Source organism: Agelaius tricolor, unplaced genomic scaffold (assembly GCF_023055355.1).
Source record: "Agelaius tricolor isolate 1412-34295 unplaced genomic scaffold, bAgeTri1.0.p SCAF_7, whole genome shotgun sequence".
Lineage (NCBI taxonomy): Eukaryota > Metazoa > Chordata > Aves > Passeriformes > Icteridae > Agelaius > Agelaius tricolor.
In genome coordinates, this window is record NW_027269267.1 from 16480776 (window position 1) to 16501308 (window position 20533).

The following is a 20533-nucleotide window of genomic DNA, read 5'->3' on the forward strand; positions in this document are numbered from 1 at the left end:
AGTGTAAAGCTTAGTGTGAAGAAGCCAAATTCCACTCACCCCTGTCGAATACTAATTTACTACAAGATGAAGTAAACTTTTGGATGCAGACTATTATTATTATTATTAGACTAGTGACCATAGAAAACAATTATAAATTTGTTAATGACATAGGTTACAGCTGTTACTTTTTGCAAGATACCTCTAACTTCAAGTGCTAGTAAACTAAAAGATGGGATGAGTATGATGAGGAATGGATTCAAACATATTCAAACATAAGAATTCATATCTGTTCCCATAAAGTCCAATGAACATAACTGGTGCTGCTGCAGAAAAGCTGGAATGGATTGTTTTTTAACTTCCAACATGGGTATTGATTGAATTTTGAAATATTACTATATTTAGAACTGCTTAGGCAGCCCCATTTCTGTTTCAGATTACAATTTATCTGATTAATCTTGGCAGTGGAAAATCTTTCATTCATGTGTTTAAAGAACAGAGGGAAGATAATCAGGAGCTACACCAAAGAAATGGGACAGTCAAAATGTGGGAAACCCCAGGCTGAAAGGGGGAGGGGAAGAAAGGAAAAAGGTTGTCACATAATAGAAATAAATACATGTGCTGATGTAACACATGGATCTGATAGCACATGAGCTCCTGTGCATCAGAAGAATAAACAGGTGAAAGTTTCATCCTCCTCCTTCCAGGCCAGTCCATCCGAACTTGGTCACAGACAGGAGCTATTATGTCCAGAAACAGCTAATGTAGCCTGAAAAATCAACCCCCAACTTTATAGGCCAGGAGCAGCATGGATTTGATGTGGCAAGACAGAAAGCAAAGTTATCATCGTGAGCTTCAGTGTCACCTCTTTACTGTCAGGTGATGCCTTTTATAGATTAAATTTGCTCTGACCCCATGACACCATGCAGAAAGACGATGGACAGAACTAACAGTTCAGGAACACACATCTTTCTATGGGAACAATTAGTTCTGGTTATGATGGAGTTTGCTTACTTTTCCTTCTCCCCAATTGTGCTGAGGTATCAGGAATATAGAAATAAGAGAAGGAAGCTGGGGAGATTAGATCAACTCTAAACAGCAAGCAGGAACAGATTAGAAGATGAAGATAGGAGGAGATTTGGGTGACAGCAACTATGAAAACAACAGCATTTGCAAAGGCATCATGCTGCAGAAAGAAAAAAGCAAAATCAGAAATTTCAGGAAAGGACTTTAAACAACTCAGAACATGGTAGGAGAGATGTCAAGGAAAAAGATATAAGAAAAAAAAAGGAGGAGGTTGTCACTTTCTTACAGAGAAACAAGGTACATTTAAGTTAGATATAAGGTAAAGCATTCTAATCTTAATGACATCTAAGTACTTTAATAGATGCCTAGGAACACTAGGGAACCTCTATTATTCAGAATTTTAAGAATATACTAAGCAAGCACCTGTCAAGAATGACACAGACATTCTTAATCCTTTCTTTGAGTAGGTGGAAAAACTAGAGGATTTCTTGAGGTCTTTTCCAGTCCCTTGTTTCACGATTTCTATGCTTACACACCATACAGAAATTAAGAGATTGCTAAAACAAGCAATTTTGAAGCCCTGGTGTTGAAAAAGCAAAACACACTAGTCAGAAAACTGAATTATTTCCAACAGTCAGATGCATCTCCTGTAATCAGCACTTTGTACTGTTCTCTTTTTCCACTTCTATTGGCAGAAATGACACCCACACAACATGTGTCCAGGCAAACACAACAACCAATCTCAATTTTATTTAGCACGGTATGTACAGAACACATGGCACAAGGATTATGAAGAATTATCTCGTCAAAAATTTATGATCTTTTCTGCTCAAACTGGTTTTGTCCACTGGGCTATTGCAAAGGGATGCATTATCCTTTTCTTTGCATTTGTAATCACGTGAGGAATGTGACATTGTACCCGTGTTCCAAAACATGAATCAAGCAAGGTAGTCAGACAGGATATCATAACATGCTACAAGGCAAATCCTTATATCCTAATCTCTGCACGTTCAGGAAACACTTGTGGTTAACACCATACTGACATGTACTTTACAGTAACAGCTTAACCTACTAGCAATTATGTCAATTAGTAATAACACTAAAAAAGTAAAACTGATTCCATCTTACAAGAGTTCCTCAGAATTTTAAATTCAACTAAAACTGAAAGGCCAATTAAAATTAAAACTAATCCACATGAACATTACGAACCACAGAAATACCAGTAACAGTTTGCCTGCCTTGATATTATGCTGATCACTCTGAGTACATTGTGACTGCACATCTTTTCCAGCAGCAGAAAGAGAACATGGCTGGAGCACACAGCATGAGCAAGCCAACACACCACACAGAGCACCACTGCTGGCAGAATTCACATCATCTCTATCTGGTGCAAAAACTGATGTCCAAAACACGACCATACCATTTGTCTGGCTTTTTATTTTCCTGCAATTCTGCTGCACAGTGGATGTTGACACAAGTTCTGTCAGGTGACGCCACAACTCTAATGGCATTACTTTGAAGCAGGGACATCCCTCATCCAAAATAAAATAGGGAGGGAGGAAGGGAGGGAAGGTTAGGGAAGGATGTGTGGGGTGCACAGCTCCCACAAAGACCCACTCATGCTCCTTACTCCCACTGGCTGTTCCTGCTTGTGCTGAGGTAGCCCAGAGTGGGGTGTGCACTGTGCAGGGCACAGCCTGTGCTGGTTGCTCAGCTCTGCACAGGGCACTGGGTTGGTCCCTCAGTGGGGTTTGCTTGGCAGGGGCAACACCCTGATGATCAGTGAAAGGTAAGGGAGGGCAACCACAGCGGTGCAGACAAGAGGCCTGTGGGTGCCAGAAAGGCAAAGGCACCAGGAGCACCACAAAGAGTATCCTGACATTCTGTCAGAGCTGTGCAGTACCTTACACTGTAGAATAAATGGCACTGAATTCAAAGAACTTACATGGACCAAATATTCTAAGGTTTTTCCTGGAATGGTTATTGTTTCTGAATGTTTAAGCAAAAATGCCTTTAGGATTAAAAGAAATAAGCACTGCAAATGACAAACACCTTTCTTGTCTTCCTTAAAAACTATTTTCATTTATTTTGTTAGCTGTTCTTCTTTTCATTCAAAATTGCAGAGGTTTGAAATGACAGCTTTCAAACTGTTCTTACTGAAAAGTGCCCTTGGGGAAACACTATGGAAATGGCTTTTATTTACCAAGCCAAACTGCAGGCTTTTCAGATGGAACAATATCTTATTCTGTGTTTATGTAGCATTTAGAATAAAAATAGAGATTGTTGGAACATTCTGCCCTGTTGTCTTCTTGGATTACTCACGTGGGCAAAGTTTGCCTTGTACTTGGGTGATGATTCTTCAAAGCCTTTCAGCTGACATTAAACAGGCATTGGTGGGTCAGAAAACATCAGAGTTAACCTAACATGTACAGCTCTGACCCTGAACTCCAGTCATTCTGTCATTAATCACAGCTGGACATATGATTCCTTAGTTAAGGTAACAAAAAAATCTATAACTACATGCATAACATTCCACAAAAGCCAATGGTTCAAAAAATACATAGAAAGTACTAGTTTACTGTGTCTTTACTGAACAAGTAATAATTATCTTTTCTTTTAGTACACAGGCCAGATAAACCTATAGTTTTGCCAGCCTCCTGATCAGCTCCATCATCTGAGCTGATGCCTCAGCTGAGGCATCAGCTGAGCCTCAGCAATGTCAGAAGCAGAAACCTTGTCTAATACAGGAAGAGAGAAATGCAGTGTTTCTATAGACATGTTAACACAGGTATTTCACAGGGTATGCAAATGAAGACCAGAATTCTTTCAAATTAAAATACTAGCCCCAAACGTGAAGCAGTAATCAGTTCTGACTGCTAGAAGACTTTTAAACAGTACATACTGCAGAACTCTTACAAAATAAGGCAAAACTGCATTGCAAGAAATTTTCTTTAAAAGGGTAAGTAACAGGTATCTTCCAAACTTACCAAAGTCACACAACTTCAGAACATCATTGTGGCTTATTAAGAGATTCTCTGGCTTGATATCTGAAGTATCAGAGTGGGTGGAAAGAAAAAAAAAGCTATTAATGTCTCTCAATTTTGGACTTTGTCAACAAATATTATTTCATTATAACTTATTTAGAGATATTCATGCAATCATAAATGAAGCATTACAAGAGCAAATGCTGAAACAGCTTCCAGCAATTCAGTTTGTGAACAGGCAGAATTAATTTTCCGCCTTTTGAAGTCTTCTAAAGTGTTTCCCAACAAAATATGGAAGGATAAAATGTGCTTACAGATATTCCTGGGCAGAAAACCAATATCCATCTTTCATATTGCAAAATAAAAGAAAGGACTGATATTCAACTATCCAGTCAACCAATAAAATATTAAGTATGTTGTGCTCAACATTTTCAGTTATAATGACCATTTGACCACCTCTTGTAATTTCTTTAGAAAAAGTGTCTTGCCCAGTTTTAAGCCCTTTTTTCATTCCTCTATTATACATATAGTACATTTTTCAAATTACACTTTAAAAATATTTTCAGAATCGTGCTGGTCTTAAATATAAAAAGCACACTATGTGAGGATTTTATCTTATTGGAAATACTAATTAAAAATGTTACTCTTGCAAAGTCACAAAACAAAATACAATTTTACTGAATCAGGATAAAGTACATAAAACTAGATGAAGTAATTAATCAAGATGTGTACTCTAAGTGCTTGAAGCTTAGGGAGAAAGTAAATATACAGAGCTGAAACTCAAGGGAGCTGGGAGGAACTGCCTCAAGAGGTAAAACAGGGGGGACCAAGTTTTTAGTTTTAGGTTATTTCTCTTCTAATATTCTATTATCAGATTCAAAAGTGAAATGACTGATTGCCATGAAATGTTAAAAAGAAATCCTTTTTCTTAGACACTGTCTGTTCCTGCAGTTACAGCCTGCTGTGCTTATCATTTCCCAAAGTCAGTGGACAGCAAATATTTTGTGTAGATGAATTTCATTTGAAAATGACCTGGAGCCATGCAGTAGACTTAAGACCCAGCCAAATTTACATTTTTTTTTTCTGCTGATAGAAAGCAATTGCTTATATTTATGGTAAATGCAAATTACTTCAAGCTGTAAGATGTTTCCCTTTAGAAAGGGCCTTATTCCACGTGGAGAAGTACACACTTACCTCTATGAACAATATCATTCTTATGGCACCAATGAATTGCTTTAATCAGCTGGTAGATGTAGCTTTTCACTTTTTCTGGTGGAACTCCATTTGGCATTTCTTCTAGCAATTCAAGCATATTCTAAACATTTAAAAGAAACATCATTTAAAAGAGCTAGACTCTAGCTGCTGGAAGACAACATGCTTTCATCCTTCTGAAGCAACATATTTGGGCTAAAGAGCTCAGCTATGGAAAATCAGTAGTTTAGCATTCAAGGAGTGAATTTTAATCATAAGCATTCTCCTAGCTGTTTTCATTCTGGAGAAAACACTTGTGAAGACAATAATCCTAAAAGGTGAACCACAAATAGACCATAAATCCTTAAAAGACTGCCAGCAAACCACTTTCCCTGAAACACCTGAAGAGTCATTTAGTAACAGAACATTGCTTAAACAGAAACACCAGGTCAGGTGTGAGGCCATACAAAAAGTTTAGCAAATCAAAGCATTTTGTAAATATTCAACAATGGTTTAACACACTGCTCTCTTCATTAGGTTAATTCTGCCACTTTGACACCATGCAGGGCCACCATGAATCATCAACTGTGTATATGGGTGGGTGTAAAACAACACAAGCCTCTTAGTGCAAATGAAGTAACAAGATATAAAAATGCCTCACAGGGGCATAAATGGAAACCTAGGGGGTTATCATATAGCTACAGATCAGTTGTAGTGATCTTGGACATCTTGGCACTACAGCAACTATGGCCATATCAACTATTTTGTGGATATAAATAAGAAATTAAACTTACTGTTTATACTAGTACATTTCCTCTTTGAAAAAGAACACTTAGATTCCCATTATGTTAACAGTTGTCTCTAATTTTGCACAATTAGAAGTACAATGAAGTTTGTATGCTGATTTCTGAAATAATAATGGGCAGCAGCAGCCCACTTGAAGAGAGGAAAAAAAATCTTATTTACTGAACACTGCAATAGGAGTATTTTGGCTATACTGCCTTACACAACTCATTTAATAATGGATCTGAGCATTCGTAGATTTTTCATTAAAAGTAAATTTACCATGTCTTTGACAAACATTTTCTTTAGCTGTAAAGTAAAATTTTTGAGGTTTTTCTTGAAAGATGTTTAAATGAACAGTACAGATTTTGATGATATTTCAAAACATTTCTAAGTTTTGCAGTTTGAGAGTAAATACTGGAACTTATGTGCTTGAGCATGAGTTTTCTTACTAACACACTTCAGATCTGAGGGAAGGAATTTTCTGCTAAGAAACCATATTGATTTTAGTTAGATTCTTGTCCACACAGAAGGCTATGGATCTGGATAAATCAAGAATTTAGTGTTACAAATACAAAACAAAATAACAGCATCAACACAGGAAGATATAATCATGAAGATATTAACTAAGGAGAGGATGAATAAAGGAGATTAGACTAGATGTGAATTTAAGTAATCTGGATTTCAGTATTGCAGAGTTAACATGCCCTGAAGAACACATAGTGCTCATTACCAGTTAAACAAAAGATTAGTCTACTCTACCATATTTTATTTAATCCTTTCTATTTTTCCCTCATCCAAAGAATTCAGAAACATCCTGTACTTCAAAGAAACTATGGGTGACACTACTTAAGATACCTGAAAATAAGAAATGTTCATTTATTTCAAAGTTTAACTGAAAAGAAAGATGAACATTAATACAGAAATGAAATTATGTACAAACTTGACATGGTGCCTATCTTTATTACAAAATTCTTTTATTCTGATGTAAATAATGATAGATATTGCAGCCTGGTGCTTTTACTGATCTTAACCAGTTTTTTAATATATACCCCTTATCAGATCAATTAAATATCTTTTATTTATGCTGCTCTTTCAACCCACTTCTCCAGATAGCTTAGTCAAGTCAACTACAACAGAAAATTAAATATATGTTCTAAGTTGGTACGTGATCGAAGACATTTCATGTGTCTGGAACAATTACAATGAACATGGGTGAAACAAGTTAAACTTTGAATGTTAGATCCAAGTAAGATCCACCACATTAGGAATTGCTGATCTGCTGGTGAAAACCAAAACTGATTTCTCCCAAATTGTGGGCTAATATAGGTCACCTCACATTATGTAGTCAAGGTATATGACAAAATAAGTTGTCAACTTGATGTAAAGGAGACACCATTTTAAGGTGAGAAATTTTTAGATGAGAGAAAATTGACTGCAGAGGACTAGCTCTCAGCTAGACTGCAACACCACACTGGCAGGAAATTAAATGAAAACTTCAGTCAAAAAAACAGTATCTCATGAAGGCTATAGACATATTTAAACCTGCATTTTCTTTTACTCTGTGTATCTGAATACCATCTAAGTGTTTCTATAAAGAAATGCTAAATGGTTAGAATTCAGAGGGAAGGTCTACCTTCATCAGGAAGGTTGCAAAAATGACAAAAGACCAATCTGTTCTAGGTTGTTTCTCCCTGGAAACAGATCAGGATGCTTGGCAGTAGTAGGCCAATCTAAAGAAATTTTGGAATAGTTTCAAAATGAGGTCAGGATTGGAGTTAATGACAGTGGTCTTTGCCAAATCCCTCTAAGCAACTATTGATAGTGGCCTTGTTACAGAAATACACAAACAAATCCTATTTTTAACAGGGAAGGGTAGAGAAAGTTGAAAGAGATTCCAAGGTCAAAAGTCTATGATCTTGTTTTAAAAGACTAAGTCAAGACTCATTACACAACATAACAGGACAGTTATCCAGCTTTACAATTAAACTGGATTAAAGGGTTCAGATGGAGATTTTTCTTCAAATCATATGTATTCCAGTCTGCATAGTTTTTAACATGTTGGCATTCACAAATGGAAGAACTTTTTAAAATAAATACCAAGACATGACGTAAAAACACCAGTAATCAGTGTTGCTGTCTCACAACACATTGTAATAAAGTTTCTGCTGCTTCTCTTTAGAGATTAGGATCACTTAATTTTTTTTAAAAAAAAGCAATTTTAAATACATTTTTAGTAAGCTGATAATTTAACTGTGGCAAGGATACTACAAACTCAACTCACTTTTTCCACATATTCAAACACTAAGTATAATTTTCCTCTTCTTCTGAAGGCTTCCTTCAGCTCCACAATGTTCTCCTGTTTCAAAGTGCGAAGCATTTTAAGCTCTCGTAAAGTGGTTTCTTTGACTTCTTCATTTTCTAGAGTGTGAAGTAAAAGTGACAGAGTAAGCTGATTAAAAAACAAAACAAACCCTCCAAGTAAAAAGCATTATAAAGATTCATTTTGAACCACTGATTAAGTTCTCTGGTTTTAGACACTGAGAAAAAAAAAGCTTATTTTCCAGCGTGGACCCTCTGTTTGCATACTTCTGCATTGGAAGTGAGGTAAATGATGACTGTGCTTATTATACAACCCTCACAGATTTCTCATCACTACCATAAAGGTTTTCTGTGGCTGAGAAAGTCATAAGAAATAAATTGTTTGCGTTTCTATCTTTTTTCATTATGAAGGGAACTAATATGCTTCAAAAAAACATTCATGTGTGTGTACATGCTATACCCCACAAATACACAACAAACACATTAACCACTGAGAAGGCTGTCCTCAGCAGAACACTGGAATGCAAAGCTCATCTTTGACCAATACCAAATAAATGTATTTGATGCTGAAATTATTTTATTTTCCAAAAGCCATGGCAAATTTTAAGACTGAAGATTTTTTAAGTTCTGTATGCTCCCCATATGGCTTTCAAAGGAAATTCAGCAATGCCAGACCAGTGCAGCAGCCACAGGAGGAAGTAGAGTTAAGTATTGATGCAACAAAGTCTTGAATCTAATTCAAAGGAGTCATGAAATCTACCTGTTTCATTAATTAAATTTAGTTTTAATTTAACTGATTTGACAATTTAATTGTCTGAAAGATGTTTAAAAAGGAGGAGTGCTTCACTAATGCTTCATACACTGCTTACCATTAAGGGGCTCTGAACTAAATAGGTTCTAAAGGATACTAGCAACGATATGTGAAGCAAATCTGACTATTAGGTTTTATTTTTCATTTAGTAAAATGAAATCCATTAATTCAGTAAATTTGCTCATGCACATAGAAACAGTGCACTTAATCACTTAGGACTGTTATCTACAACAGAGAGCTACAAAATGGGAAATGCTTGTTTTGAATAAATTCCAAACTAAATCACATTTGCAGGTTGTGTACCACAAAGACAGTTAGAGACAGAAGAAGAAGAAACAAGAAAGAGAAATTGTTTTCCCAAGGCAAAAGGCCAGAAGATGTTTACAGGGGAGAGCAAATAACACTGGTCAGGCAAACGCACTCATCATCATCAGAAGAGAGAGGGGGAAAATAAAAAATTGAAGTGCAGCAGGAGGGAAAAGGAAAACAAAATACTATAATCACAAATGTTTTGATTAAAAAATATATAATTTAGAGCAATCTAAATCTTTTCATTTTAAAACTGAGTGCTTGATGTTGGCTTGCATCAGCCTGATTGCATAATCTCATCTATAAAAAAGACAGTCACTTTCCAGCACATTTAGTATTCATATGTCAAACAACGGCAAAAATTCAGTGAAACAAAAATGTCAATAGAAACAATTACAGTATATTCAAACTTCTAATGAACTACCATATTAACAAGACAGATGTGAAATGGGCTGAATCAAATCCATCAAAAGAACTTCTGTCATATTTCCAGAAACTTGTAAACAACTAGCTACAAATCTGAAAAGCAGTCATCAGTCATGTAAACTGATATTATGTAATACCCTTGGAAAGCCAGACCTAATGGCAATGCTGTATTTTTTGTTTTCATTTTTTGGTAGACAAGCTAATACAATAATCCTGTTTAGGGCTTAATACTGAGATTTACTTCCTAGGATCTGTACTGAATAGCCACAACAAGTTCCAAAAAGCAATTCTGAGATACTCTTGTGACCTGGTAAAGATGGTCACCACAATTAAACTATCTTCTATATCCTTGACAGAGATTTAAAACAGATTTCTGAACAGCAGAGCTAAAACATTAATCAAATCTACTCTTCAAGTGTCTGGGAAAATGACATGCCAAGCAGAGACTGCACTGTGCAAAACAAGATGCAAATCAGACTTTGCTGTGTCTGACTGACTGAAAAATATAGCCCTTGTAACCAACAGCACCTTCGTGGCCACCAGCAGTCCTGCAGGATAGCAAAACCAGAAAGTTTTGGTGATAAAATAAAGTGACTGCTGTTTCCTTAAACAACATTGCTAACTTTTGGCTAAAGCCTCAGTACACAGAGAACCACAGCAGCATCACATCCCACCAGGATCATCCTCTCACACCTCACACTGCTGTTTGTGCAGGTCTCTGGGGCTCAGGGCTGACTTTGATGCACACAAGGCACACAGCTGCTCTCATGGCTGATTGCCAATGCTGCCTATGGATATAGGACATGGATATGGTGATTCCCTGACCCCAAGGGTGGGTGAGAGAACCAGCCTTGTCTTGTACAGTCCTTTGGGTTTGTTACTGTTTGGTGAGGAATGTGTGTGTGGAGCACTCAGAGTAATTTCTGTGTGTCCTGCCTTTCCTCTTTGCCAGCAATACTAATCCTTGCAGAAATTGGCTCTTCCTCCCTCTCAGCAAACTCAGAAATGCTGCAGAGTACTCAGGGTCTGCTGTGAAGGGGCAAAGAGCAAGTTTGGAGACTCAAGCCCACTGAAGTGAGGACAGAGCTGCTGCCTCACACCCAGCTCCCTCCATGGATCCTTGAGAGCTCCCAGATTTATCTTCCTGTGACTGAACTTCTCAACAACTTCTTTCAGTCTCCTCCATTTACAGCTTCAAGTTGCCCTGATATTTAGATACCCTCTCACAGATGAAGGGTGATAAAGCCTAAGGACTCTGCAAGTCACTATTACAAGAGGACTTTTTACATTTTTTGGTCACATCCAATCTCCAAATGGTGCATCTTACTAGCATGTACAACACCACAATCTCATCCATATTAAGACAGATGCATCAAATGTAGTAATCTAATTAGAGTGTATAATGCAGACTCTAGGAAGGTATGAAAGATCAAGTGCCTTGAATATTTACAGAGCTAATAAATCATTATCTTTTTAAAATAATATCTTGTTATATGAGACTTTTCATTTTAACTAAATAGATATTAACAATGTAGTTACTGACATTAAAGATCATGCAGCAGAAAAGATTACCTTCACTGTCTTTGAATTTCTTGATAGCCACAATTTCATGTGTCTCCTGTAAAATAAAAGCAAAGAAATGGAAATGAGCAAGATTTTTTGTGCATTTTCTCTTGCCTTTTTTTCCCCTGAGCATCAGAGGAAGAAAAAAAGAAGCATCCAAAAGGAATTTCACAATGCAAAAGTATTAATTGAAAATCTGGGAAATACCTCAGTGATCAGGCCAAGTGGAATACAAACCCACACACAGCAGATATGTCACAATTAGGATCCCCAGGACTAAAGCAATAGAGTTAAATGCCAGAAGTTCATATTTACACACCTTGTAATATATAACAGAGAAATATTCAGAATTGTTTTTCCTGTGACTTTTGTTTTTTAGTTATTCTGAAGCTCTAGCAATCTTTTATCTAACCACTTTATGAATATGGGTGCTTATCTTTATGAGGTGAACTGAAAATACTGTGCCAGTATAAAGCTTATAGTTAGACCTGTGATTTTGGCTGCCAAAAGTTTTTGGGCTTCAAAGTTCAAATATCCACAAAAAAATACAGCATTAAGAAAGTAGCCACTCTGTGCCTCCTTTTAAAAATTTGTCATCTTAAGGGAAATCTATCCAAAATGGGCATCAGTAATTGCATGTGGCAGTGTTCAACCATGCTTATTGAACAGTCATAAGGGATAACTTCCTGATGTCCACCTGCCTTTGCATTCCTCTAGCATTCTCTACTCACTAAAACATTTTTCTGTTTAAGTTTCTCTCTTGTGTGACCAGGAATGCATTTAGCACATGGACAAAAGGTAGCCTAGTTCAGGTCTGTTCATACAATGATGCAGACACTGAACTTTAGCAGCAGGACATGGAAGAAACATTAAAAGTGGAGGAAACATTAAAAGTCACAGGGTAAGGGCTTGTGAGCAGACAGGCAGGAGGCTACCTGAGTACTTGATGAGCTAGATCTACCTTACACACCTTTACCAAACATCACAGTTTAAAAAAAGAAAAAAACAGCAATATCCCACTATTTATAGCATACAAAGGCCAGACTGGAGGACAGCAATAAAAATGAAGCCATTCTAGAATACTTGAAGACATGTGCATAACCAGTTATTAAGTAACACAAACATTTACTCCATTTTTCATTTCAAATCATTGTAACACATGAACCTGTAAAATACCTGATCCCAATTAAAATAAAAGCACATGGAAAGAACGGTCTGAAATAAACTGAAAGACTTATTTCACTAATTATATTTCTACCACTGAGTTATAGTATTGCTATATTTATTAATTCTAATTCCAGCAATAATAGTAAGAGTTACTAGGAGTATGAAGGAACATTGAGAGGGTGAGTAAATTTAGTTTATTTGACTTCTGGTATCTACTGCTAGGTGGTCTGGCTAATTAAGCCACTGAAAGATTTTTCAGACAAGGAACACTGTAATTGCCCTAAAAAGCCTCTGCTGACTGTCTTATGCCTATGTTTAGACAGCCTGCATACACCACTTTGCAGATGAACTGAATTTATCTATTAGTATTACATGTCTACTTCCCATGAGGTAAAAGAAAATTTTCTAGATGTTTCAGCTACCACAAAAAGGCTGTGTTTTTATTGTCCAAGTAATAGCTAAGTACACTGAAAGAAATACAGGAGTTGAAACATGTATCTTCACATAGACAGCAATTCTGATTCGTTCAAGAAAACTAGTCCACATGGCTTCTCTGCCATATCCTGATTACATGGAATGTGATTACTTTGGAAATTAAGTTTTAAAAGCTCTTGGGTCAAGGTCTTTCAAAGACTTGGGTAAGATATGCTATCAAACATCCTGGAGGACTCTAACTACTTACAGTACTTTAGGCATGAGTGGTTCTAGGAACAAAAAGAACAGAACGACCTCAATAACAGGGATGAAAAGGTTACCCAAACAGTTAAAAAAAAATCTAACATTTAAGAAATTTTCATTTACAAATCTTTGTGACTTCTGTTATTTCATTAAACCAGTGAAATGATCATTAATGGTGTCACAAGCAATTAAGAAGTTATAAATGACACTTTCCCTATCTTTTAAAAAAACCCAACAAATAATATTTAAATAACCTGAAGGGAAACAGCAGCAAAATGAGACTAGACAATAGGTGCTTTAAGGAGCTACCCTAGTAACATTATGTTCCATCTTAGCAAGAACATTCTTGTCTAGGTTTCTTGGAGAGTATCATCCTATGTAAATTATATTCTCTAGGAATGTGCTACTGGTGAAGCAGTCAAAAAAAGGCTAAAATGGATACAAGGACACTGAAGATTACTATCCATAGATTTTTGAATACATTGCACCTGCTTGACAAAAGGTCTGTAACTTCCCTATGATGCAGAACACCTCCAGAAGAGCTGGAGTGCTCCATCTGACAGCACAGAAAATTGCAGCCAAGTGCACATTTCTCAGTTCTTGCTCATGTGCTTTAAAACAACTAAATGGTTTATATGAAGTGACATAAAAAACAGGCACCCCTCATAATTTTAAATTAGTTTCAAATGAAAGAACCCATCTGAAATGCCCTGTTCCTCTATTTCCATTACTCCTGCTAATTTTGAACTAGATGTCTGGTTTCCACCAAATTTTAAAAAAGAAATGCAAGAAATAAAAAGAGGAAATTTTAAAAAAATTGTCTGAAATTTGTCATCTATAAACAGAATATCCTTCCTTGGGGAAAGGAACCAGCAAGAACTCAGTCTCCTGTACCCTGTATGATGTTGCAGGTCAGCAGCATATGTAGACTGTGCAACAGATTCAGCCATTGCACATAATTTTCCTTAACATAGGCTAATACAGAATTGAAAACATGTAATAAATTTTGTGTATGGATGAATACAGAAGGCATATAATAGAGGTGGTAAAAATACCCTTCCTGGATTAGGAGAGACATGCTGGTCAGACACAGGCCAAACCTGAAGTTTCAAACAAATACTGACAGGCACTTGGTGCAAAGTAAACAGACACCACATTGCTGAGCCCTGAGAAGATGGACAGAACAGGGGATACAAAGAAAAACAGATGAATGAAGAGGAAGCAAGAAATTCAATAGTGATAATTCAGACTTCTGGGCAAATCTGAAAGGTTCTTTACAGATTGAATTTAGACTTTGTTACTTAAACGTCTACTTACAAGACATTTTGGAGATCTGAGCTCTTTTGTGGAACTGGTTTTCTGCTCTTCAAAAACAGGCTAAATTGGAATTCTCCAAAACAGAATTGTCATTCACTAAAATGTATTTTTTTGCATTTCAGGGGGTGTTCTTTCAAGATTGTACTATGAAACAGAATGCTACTGAAAACAATGTTCAGCCTGAAACCTACTTATACAATAGCTCAGTATCAAACTCCTAGTGTGAAAATTGTCATTGCCAATTCAATGTATCACCTAGGTAGATAAGCTGGTACTAGTTGATTCCATGTTTGATTTCAATGAATCTCAGGAAAGAAAAAACCTCATATAATCTTTTCTGATCTTTACTACTTACTACTACCAGCTTATATCATGAAGTAGGAAAGTTTGAGTTTGCTTAGCTGTAATTTTGCTTCACTCAGCCACATCTATTATTAAGGACCTCATTACCATGTTCTAATAAAAAAAATGGCCTCAATATTTGAGTTTACAACAACAGCAAAATTGCAAACACAGAAGTCAAATCTCTCTTAACACTGGAATTACCTCTGATTATTGAGCATGTATATTATAAACATGCTGTGTTATAAAACTATAGGAAGAACAGTTTTAAATTTAAACATACAACAAGAGATTAATATTATTGAAAAGTCTGTGTAAAAGTTAAGGATGTACAGAAACTGGTTATACAGGCTACATGATTACATGTGTCTAAAATGGGGCAAAATATGTCTCTTCATGTACAAACCTGCAAATGTCTTTTAATGAAGCTAAGACAAAAATTTCTGTTCAATTTTCTTCACATATAAATATAGTGATAGAGAGGAGGAAGGAGATACCTGCTCATGGGAAAAGGGTGCCTCCAGCCCTAGAGGGAGGAATCACTTCATATTAAGGTTCAGTCCTTTCCTATACCTCAAAATATCGGTGGGAATTGCCTCTGGAGAAAGGACATGCCTTACTCTCTGCCCCTTTAACCCCAGAGGAGAGCATGGCTATGAGAGCTGAGCATTTTCACTGCTGTGCTCCTTGCCACCCACAAGTTTCTCTCTGAGCTTTCCTCACAAGATTGTCATAGCTGGTGATTCCTGTCATCACTATCAAACTAGAAGAGTTCCTAATTCAAAATCATTTAATTTTATCTCATTTAAAGACCAGAGGTCCCCTATTTTTCCACTGTCTCTACAAAATTTGTATGACAGAAATCACTTTTATTATATGTAATTATATAAAGCACAAGACACAAGTGTCAGAACAGCAGAGTAATGTATCTCTGTTGTTTTCTTGAAAGATCCTTGATGGGAGTACTCAAGGAAAAAGATGCTGCTTAGCATAAATCAAGATCTTAGAACTAAAACCATTATTGTCTGGAAAGAGAAAGTATATCCTATTCTTGAAAATGTCACGTTACAAAAAGAAATCTCTTTAAATGTTTGTCCTTATTTTATTTTCAAGTTTCTGTTAGGACTTTTCTTCCTTTCTCTTTTGCAAATCATGGAAAATCTGATACACAGCACAGGTACACAACAAGATTGTTGAAAAACACGCAACACTCCGACCTTCTGAAAGTTACATTGTTCACCTCTAATTTTAGTGCCTCACCCTCTATGAGTACAAGAATTTCTCAAGCATGGATTTTTTAAGCAACTGAAAGAACAAATGTTTATAGATATCAACAAATGTGAGCAGAGATAGCAGCAGTCAATGCTGAGCACATCCCATGCACAAGCAGCACATTGCTGCCTTTACTCAGGTGGTGCTGCTCCAGCCCTATTTAGTACATCACATCAGGATTTCACACTGATCTACTAAGTGAAGCAATAAAATATGATATGGCAAGTTCTGTGGTTGGCTCATCATTTCCATCTGTACAAGTATGAGGCTGTTTAGGCCCAAACTCAACTTCTGTTAGGAAAAGTTAAATCAATCATATTCTCTAATCACAGAGAGCATTCACATGTCAGAAAAATTATTTAGAAGTGAGCAATAACCTGGTTTGAGCCTCACTGATCATTTATCACATTTGTACAATTTAGTTTGCCACAGCAAAGACACAAATTTTTAAAAAAATCAACAAAATTCAGCCAAACATATCCAATGGCTAATGTCTTTTCAAAGTAGTACAATTTTACTCTGATTTGCATAAACATTGCATAATATGTTCTACAACATTAAAGTATTTAAAACAGATTTTTCAATAATCTTGATTTTGCAAAATCCCAGAACATTAAGCAGTCAGCCACAAGGCAACAAAAGCCCAGAAAACCACTACAAGATGGTAGAGTATTTTTCATCAGTTGCTTAAAATGAAGCTTAAAATAAAAAACAAACAACCAAATTTTTTTTTCAAATTTACTCTCAAAACAGGAACATAAAATATTAGCATTTTAGTCAGATCAATGTATCATAAATGTGGCATTTGCAATTACAAAAGTTTTTAAACTAAGCCAGGAAATCAATGTTCTGAGAGGTCACAGACATCATTACCTGCAATTATGCCAAGCCCTTAAGTCACTGCCCAGACACTGTCCTGACTCCATCTCCATTCTGCCTTACACCACCACCACCTTCCTGCTGTCTCAACACTTTTGCTGGCAATTACTTTCAAAATCTAGTGGAGTACATTAAAATATTCTCTAGAGAGAAAGATGTGCCAGATGATGCAATTTCTTTTTTCAAACAGTTTGGCAATATAAAGTCACAACATACTGTGTCTTCTTCTACACATAAAAAACTTTAGAGAACTTCCCTCAAGAGATGCTTCACTGTTTCACCCTTCTATTTCTCCCTTGAGAAAATTGCAATTCTTCTGTTTATCAGCTAAAACCCTCACAACTTGGTTTATCTAAGCAATACAACTCTTAGCATAGGAGAATTTTCAGGAAATTACTTTCTAATCTAAAAGTCCTATTTATTTTTAGGAAGAGACAGAGTCTTTCATAAATAATGACAGAACAGTATGTCTGAGTTATCACAATGCCTTTATTTACTGGAAAATTGCTTAGAATTTTTCCAACACATATATGTTAGAGTTTACTTGAGAAGAAGCACCTAGAGTGAATCACCACAAATCAATTTTTTATCTCTTGAAAGCAGAATGTTATTTACTAACCATCTAAGTGCAGGGGAAGACTCCTAATGGAACAAAGAGTTCTATATTTGATGTGCTACTTTAGGGAAGATGGTCACACTGTCTCCTCAGAGGAGAAGAAGAACAAGAGGACTGGGGAAAGCTTAAACCACTCTGAAAGATTTTCAAGGGGAGCAGCCATATAAGCTCAGCTATTCCACTGGGGAAAGAAGCACAAGAAAAGGCCAGAACCTTGAGCTACAAGTTTGGCAGGAAATTACCAGTAAGTACAGGTAATGATGGAAACAGACTTTAAAAAAAAAATCATGCAGATTGAAACAGTTTCTCTGATTTCTTTATCTATGTCCTTCAGAAAAAGTTGCAACAACTTTACTGTTTGTTCAGATGTCACGAGCAAATGCTTGCATTACCAACCTTACTTATTTGTTTTAAATCAAGTGTTTAAATCAACCTAGAATAAGGGAGTCATAAACAGCAGGCTTTTCTCATCCATTTATCAGATGAATCCACAAGCCAAAGGAGTGTGCCATCTGTGTCCATGGACTCCCAGACTGGGGCTCCAGCCCCGGGGCAGGCTCAGGTGGCAATGGTGCTGCTGCCAGGGGCTCTCCAGACTGCAGGAAGGTTACAGGCTCACAGGACAGACAGCTGGGGCTGGAGGCACTTCTGCTGATTTTGACTGCCCCCATTTCCAGGGATATTATGAACAGCCTTCAAGGCATTCAAAAGCCACCAGGATGAGATCTGGAGCAACGTGCTGGAGCTGCCTCTGCTTTGAGCAGTTGTGAAGAGGCACACCTGAATCCTAAGGAGTGCACTACAAAGCATGCATTTTACATTCTTCAAGAACTTGCAGTCTACTAATTTAGGGTGTACATACTACCCTGAAAAGAACACTTGAAAGGAAGTGAACCACTCAGTGTTTTCTACCAGCTATTGGGCTGATGATAGTGGTTAGCATCAGAACTTCCATTTTTCCAAGTGGATTTTTCATATTCATTCACAATTTTCTCCAAGCAAGAAAGTAAATATGCATCTCCAAAGAATGTGTACAATAATGTAATGAAAAGGATTTGGAATAAAAAACAGCTTTAAACATTATAAATGTAGCTATTCTAGCTTTTCATAATAAACTAGTACTATTTTAGCAATTTTTAAAAATAATCTGTGTTTCATTTCATTCTGTTGTAGCACTAATCCATATAATTTGACAGTATTGTTTAATCCAAACCATGGATGTAAAACAGAAACCAAATTCAGTACATGTCTATAAAATTCTTGCAATGCAGAAATGTCAGTAATAGTAATTTCAGTTTCAAACCTCAGTCTTCTTCCAGTTCTATTTGTTCAGTTTTTTTTTTTTTTTGGTCTGTTAACACTGGAAATTGTGAAAATGAAAGCTATTTATAAATAGCATAATACTGCATTGACAGATACCAGCATTATTTAATTACTTTTTATAGCATAATCTTGACACTTGTAATACAAGTGATAGCAAAGCAGAAAATGCAGCAAGGCAAACTGTACTACCTTCATGGCTTCCTTTAAGATATCACTGACTCCACAGATTCAGAGGTCAACAAGACATTTATAATTACACTGTATTTCCTAATTATTTTTTTTCTTATTATAATGCAATGCTCCTTTCCTGGGCACCTTGTAAATCAAGAGTAGGTAGAACTTATTAGAAAATAGTTACTTTGGTTGGTTGGTTGGTTATTAAAAAAATATATCATTGTCAGAGTCCTCAGTGTTGATATCCTGAGTCTCAGAGTCAAAATAGTTTCAGCATGACTGGCTGAAATTCTGAAGTTTATCACATCTCAAGCTTTAATTTTGAAATCTTTATTTCTGTAGTGGATACAATTTAGTTTTTATCTGGTACTTACACATTTAAAATTTTTGGGGCTTGTCTTTTTTCTCATCAACAATCTAACAGGCATTTTCTTTAAACTGTAAATCAAGACCTACTGTGAACCAAGGGCAAACTTGTCAAGCAGGTTCCTGAGGCTGAAACTCTTCAGATGAAATTCAGTTTCAGATTAAGACATCCATACTCAGATCTTTGTATGTGAGTTGTGTGTTCAAACTTCTAAGAGCTCTACATTGATCAGTCACTCCAGTCATGATTCAGTAGCCTAAACATGGGCATCTAGAAACATTTAAGATTGCTGAGGTATCTACAGCACCTACATGGGAACATCAGAGAGGCCTTTTAGAGCTGCCTCCCTTGAAATCTCTCCACCTATCAGTTTTTTGAATACTCTCTATTCAAGGTCTGTACTTTCTAACATTTTCTCCTCAATGTACTCACGGTCTTGAGCTCCACTATTATGCAAACACTGCAGCCAATTATTCTAATAATCTGACTGGTCTTTCCATCACCTGCATCAAGAAATTTCCCTGATACCCTCCAGAAATCTCTGGGACTGCTTACATCCCACCACACTGCCTGTCCAGGAAATGCCAGGGAAGTTAAAGTCCCCCCTGAAAACAAGGTCAGAGTTCCCCCCCTGAAAAACAAGTGTTTCAGAAACATCATCAGCTGCATAAAAAAGGCTTTGCCCATTTTTTCACATTGATCAGGTGGTTTACAGCAAAGAACCAAAATAATGCCACAGTTTCTGGTCTCACCTCTAGCTCTGAACCACAGGGTCTCAACCACAGTATCATCCATCTACTATGACCCACTTTTCCCTTAAGAGTGGGCCATCACACCATCCCAGAAAATACCACCATACATCTGAGACACTCTTCCCCACAAAGGGAAACTTCATTCCCCTTTCTTTTTAGCCCATCTTTTCTGAAATGTCTGTACTCATCCATCCATCCCTCATAAAGTACTACTATTAATTCTATGTTAACAATTTTTACATACCAACTAAA

General features: G+C 36.5%; 1 protein-coding gene across 5 annotated transcripts in view; it reads right to left on the reverse strand.

Moving 5' to 3' along the window:
• The window catches only part of CDKL5 (cyclin dependent kinase like 5), a 131413-nt gene that overhangs the window by 43766 nt on the left and 67114 nt on the right, over positions 1 to 20533 (reverse strand). For all 5 annotated transcript variants that reach the window (XM_071430445.1, XM_071430442.1, XM_071430447.1 and 2 more), the window contains 4 exons: positions 11404 to 11449; positions 8248 to 8384; positions 5184 to 5304; positions 3993 to 4052 (listed from right to left, as the gene is read on the reverse strand). In XM_071430445.1, the coding sequence (XP_071286546.1) occupies positions 3993 to 4052; positions 5184 to 5304; positions 8248 to 8384; positions 11404 to 11449 (364 nt within the window). The remainder of the gene's footprint in view (positions 1 to 3992; positions 4053 to 5183; positions 5305 to 8247; positions 8385 to 11403; positions 11450 to 20533) is intronic.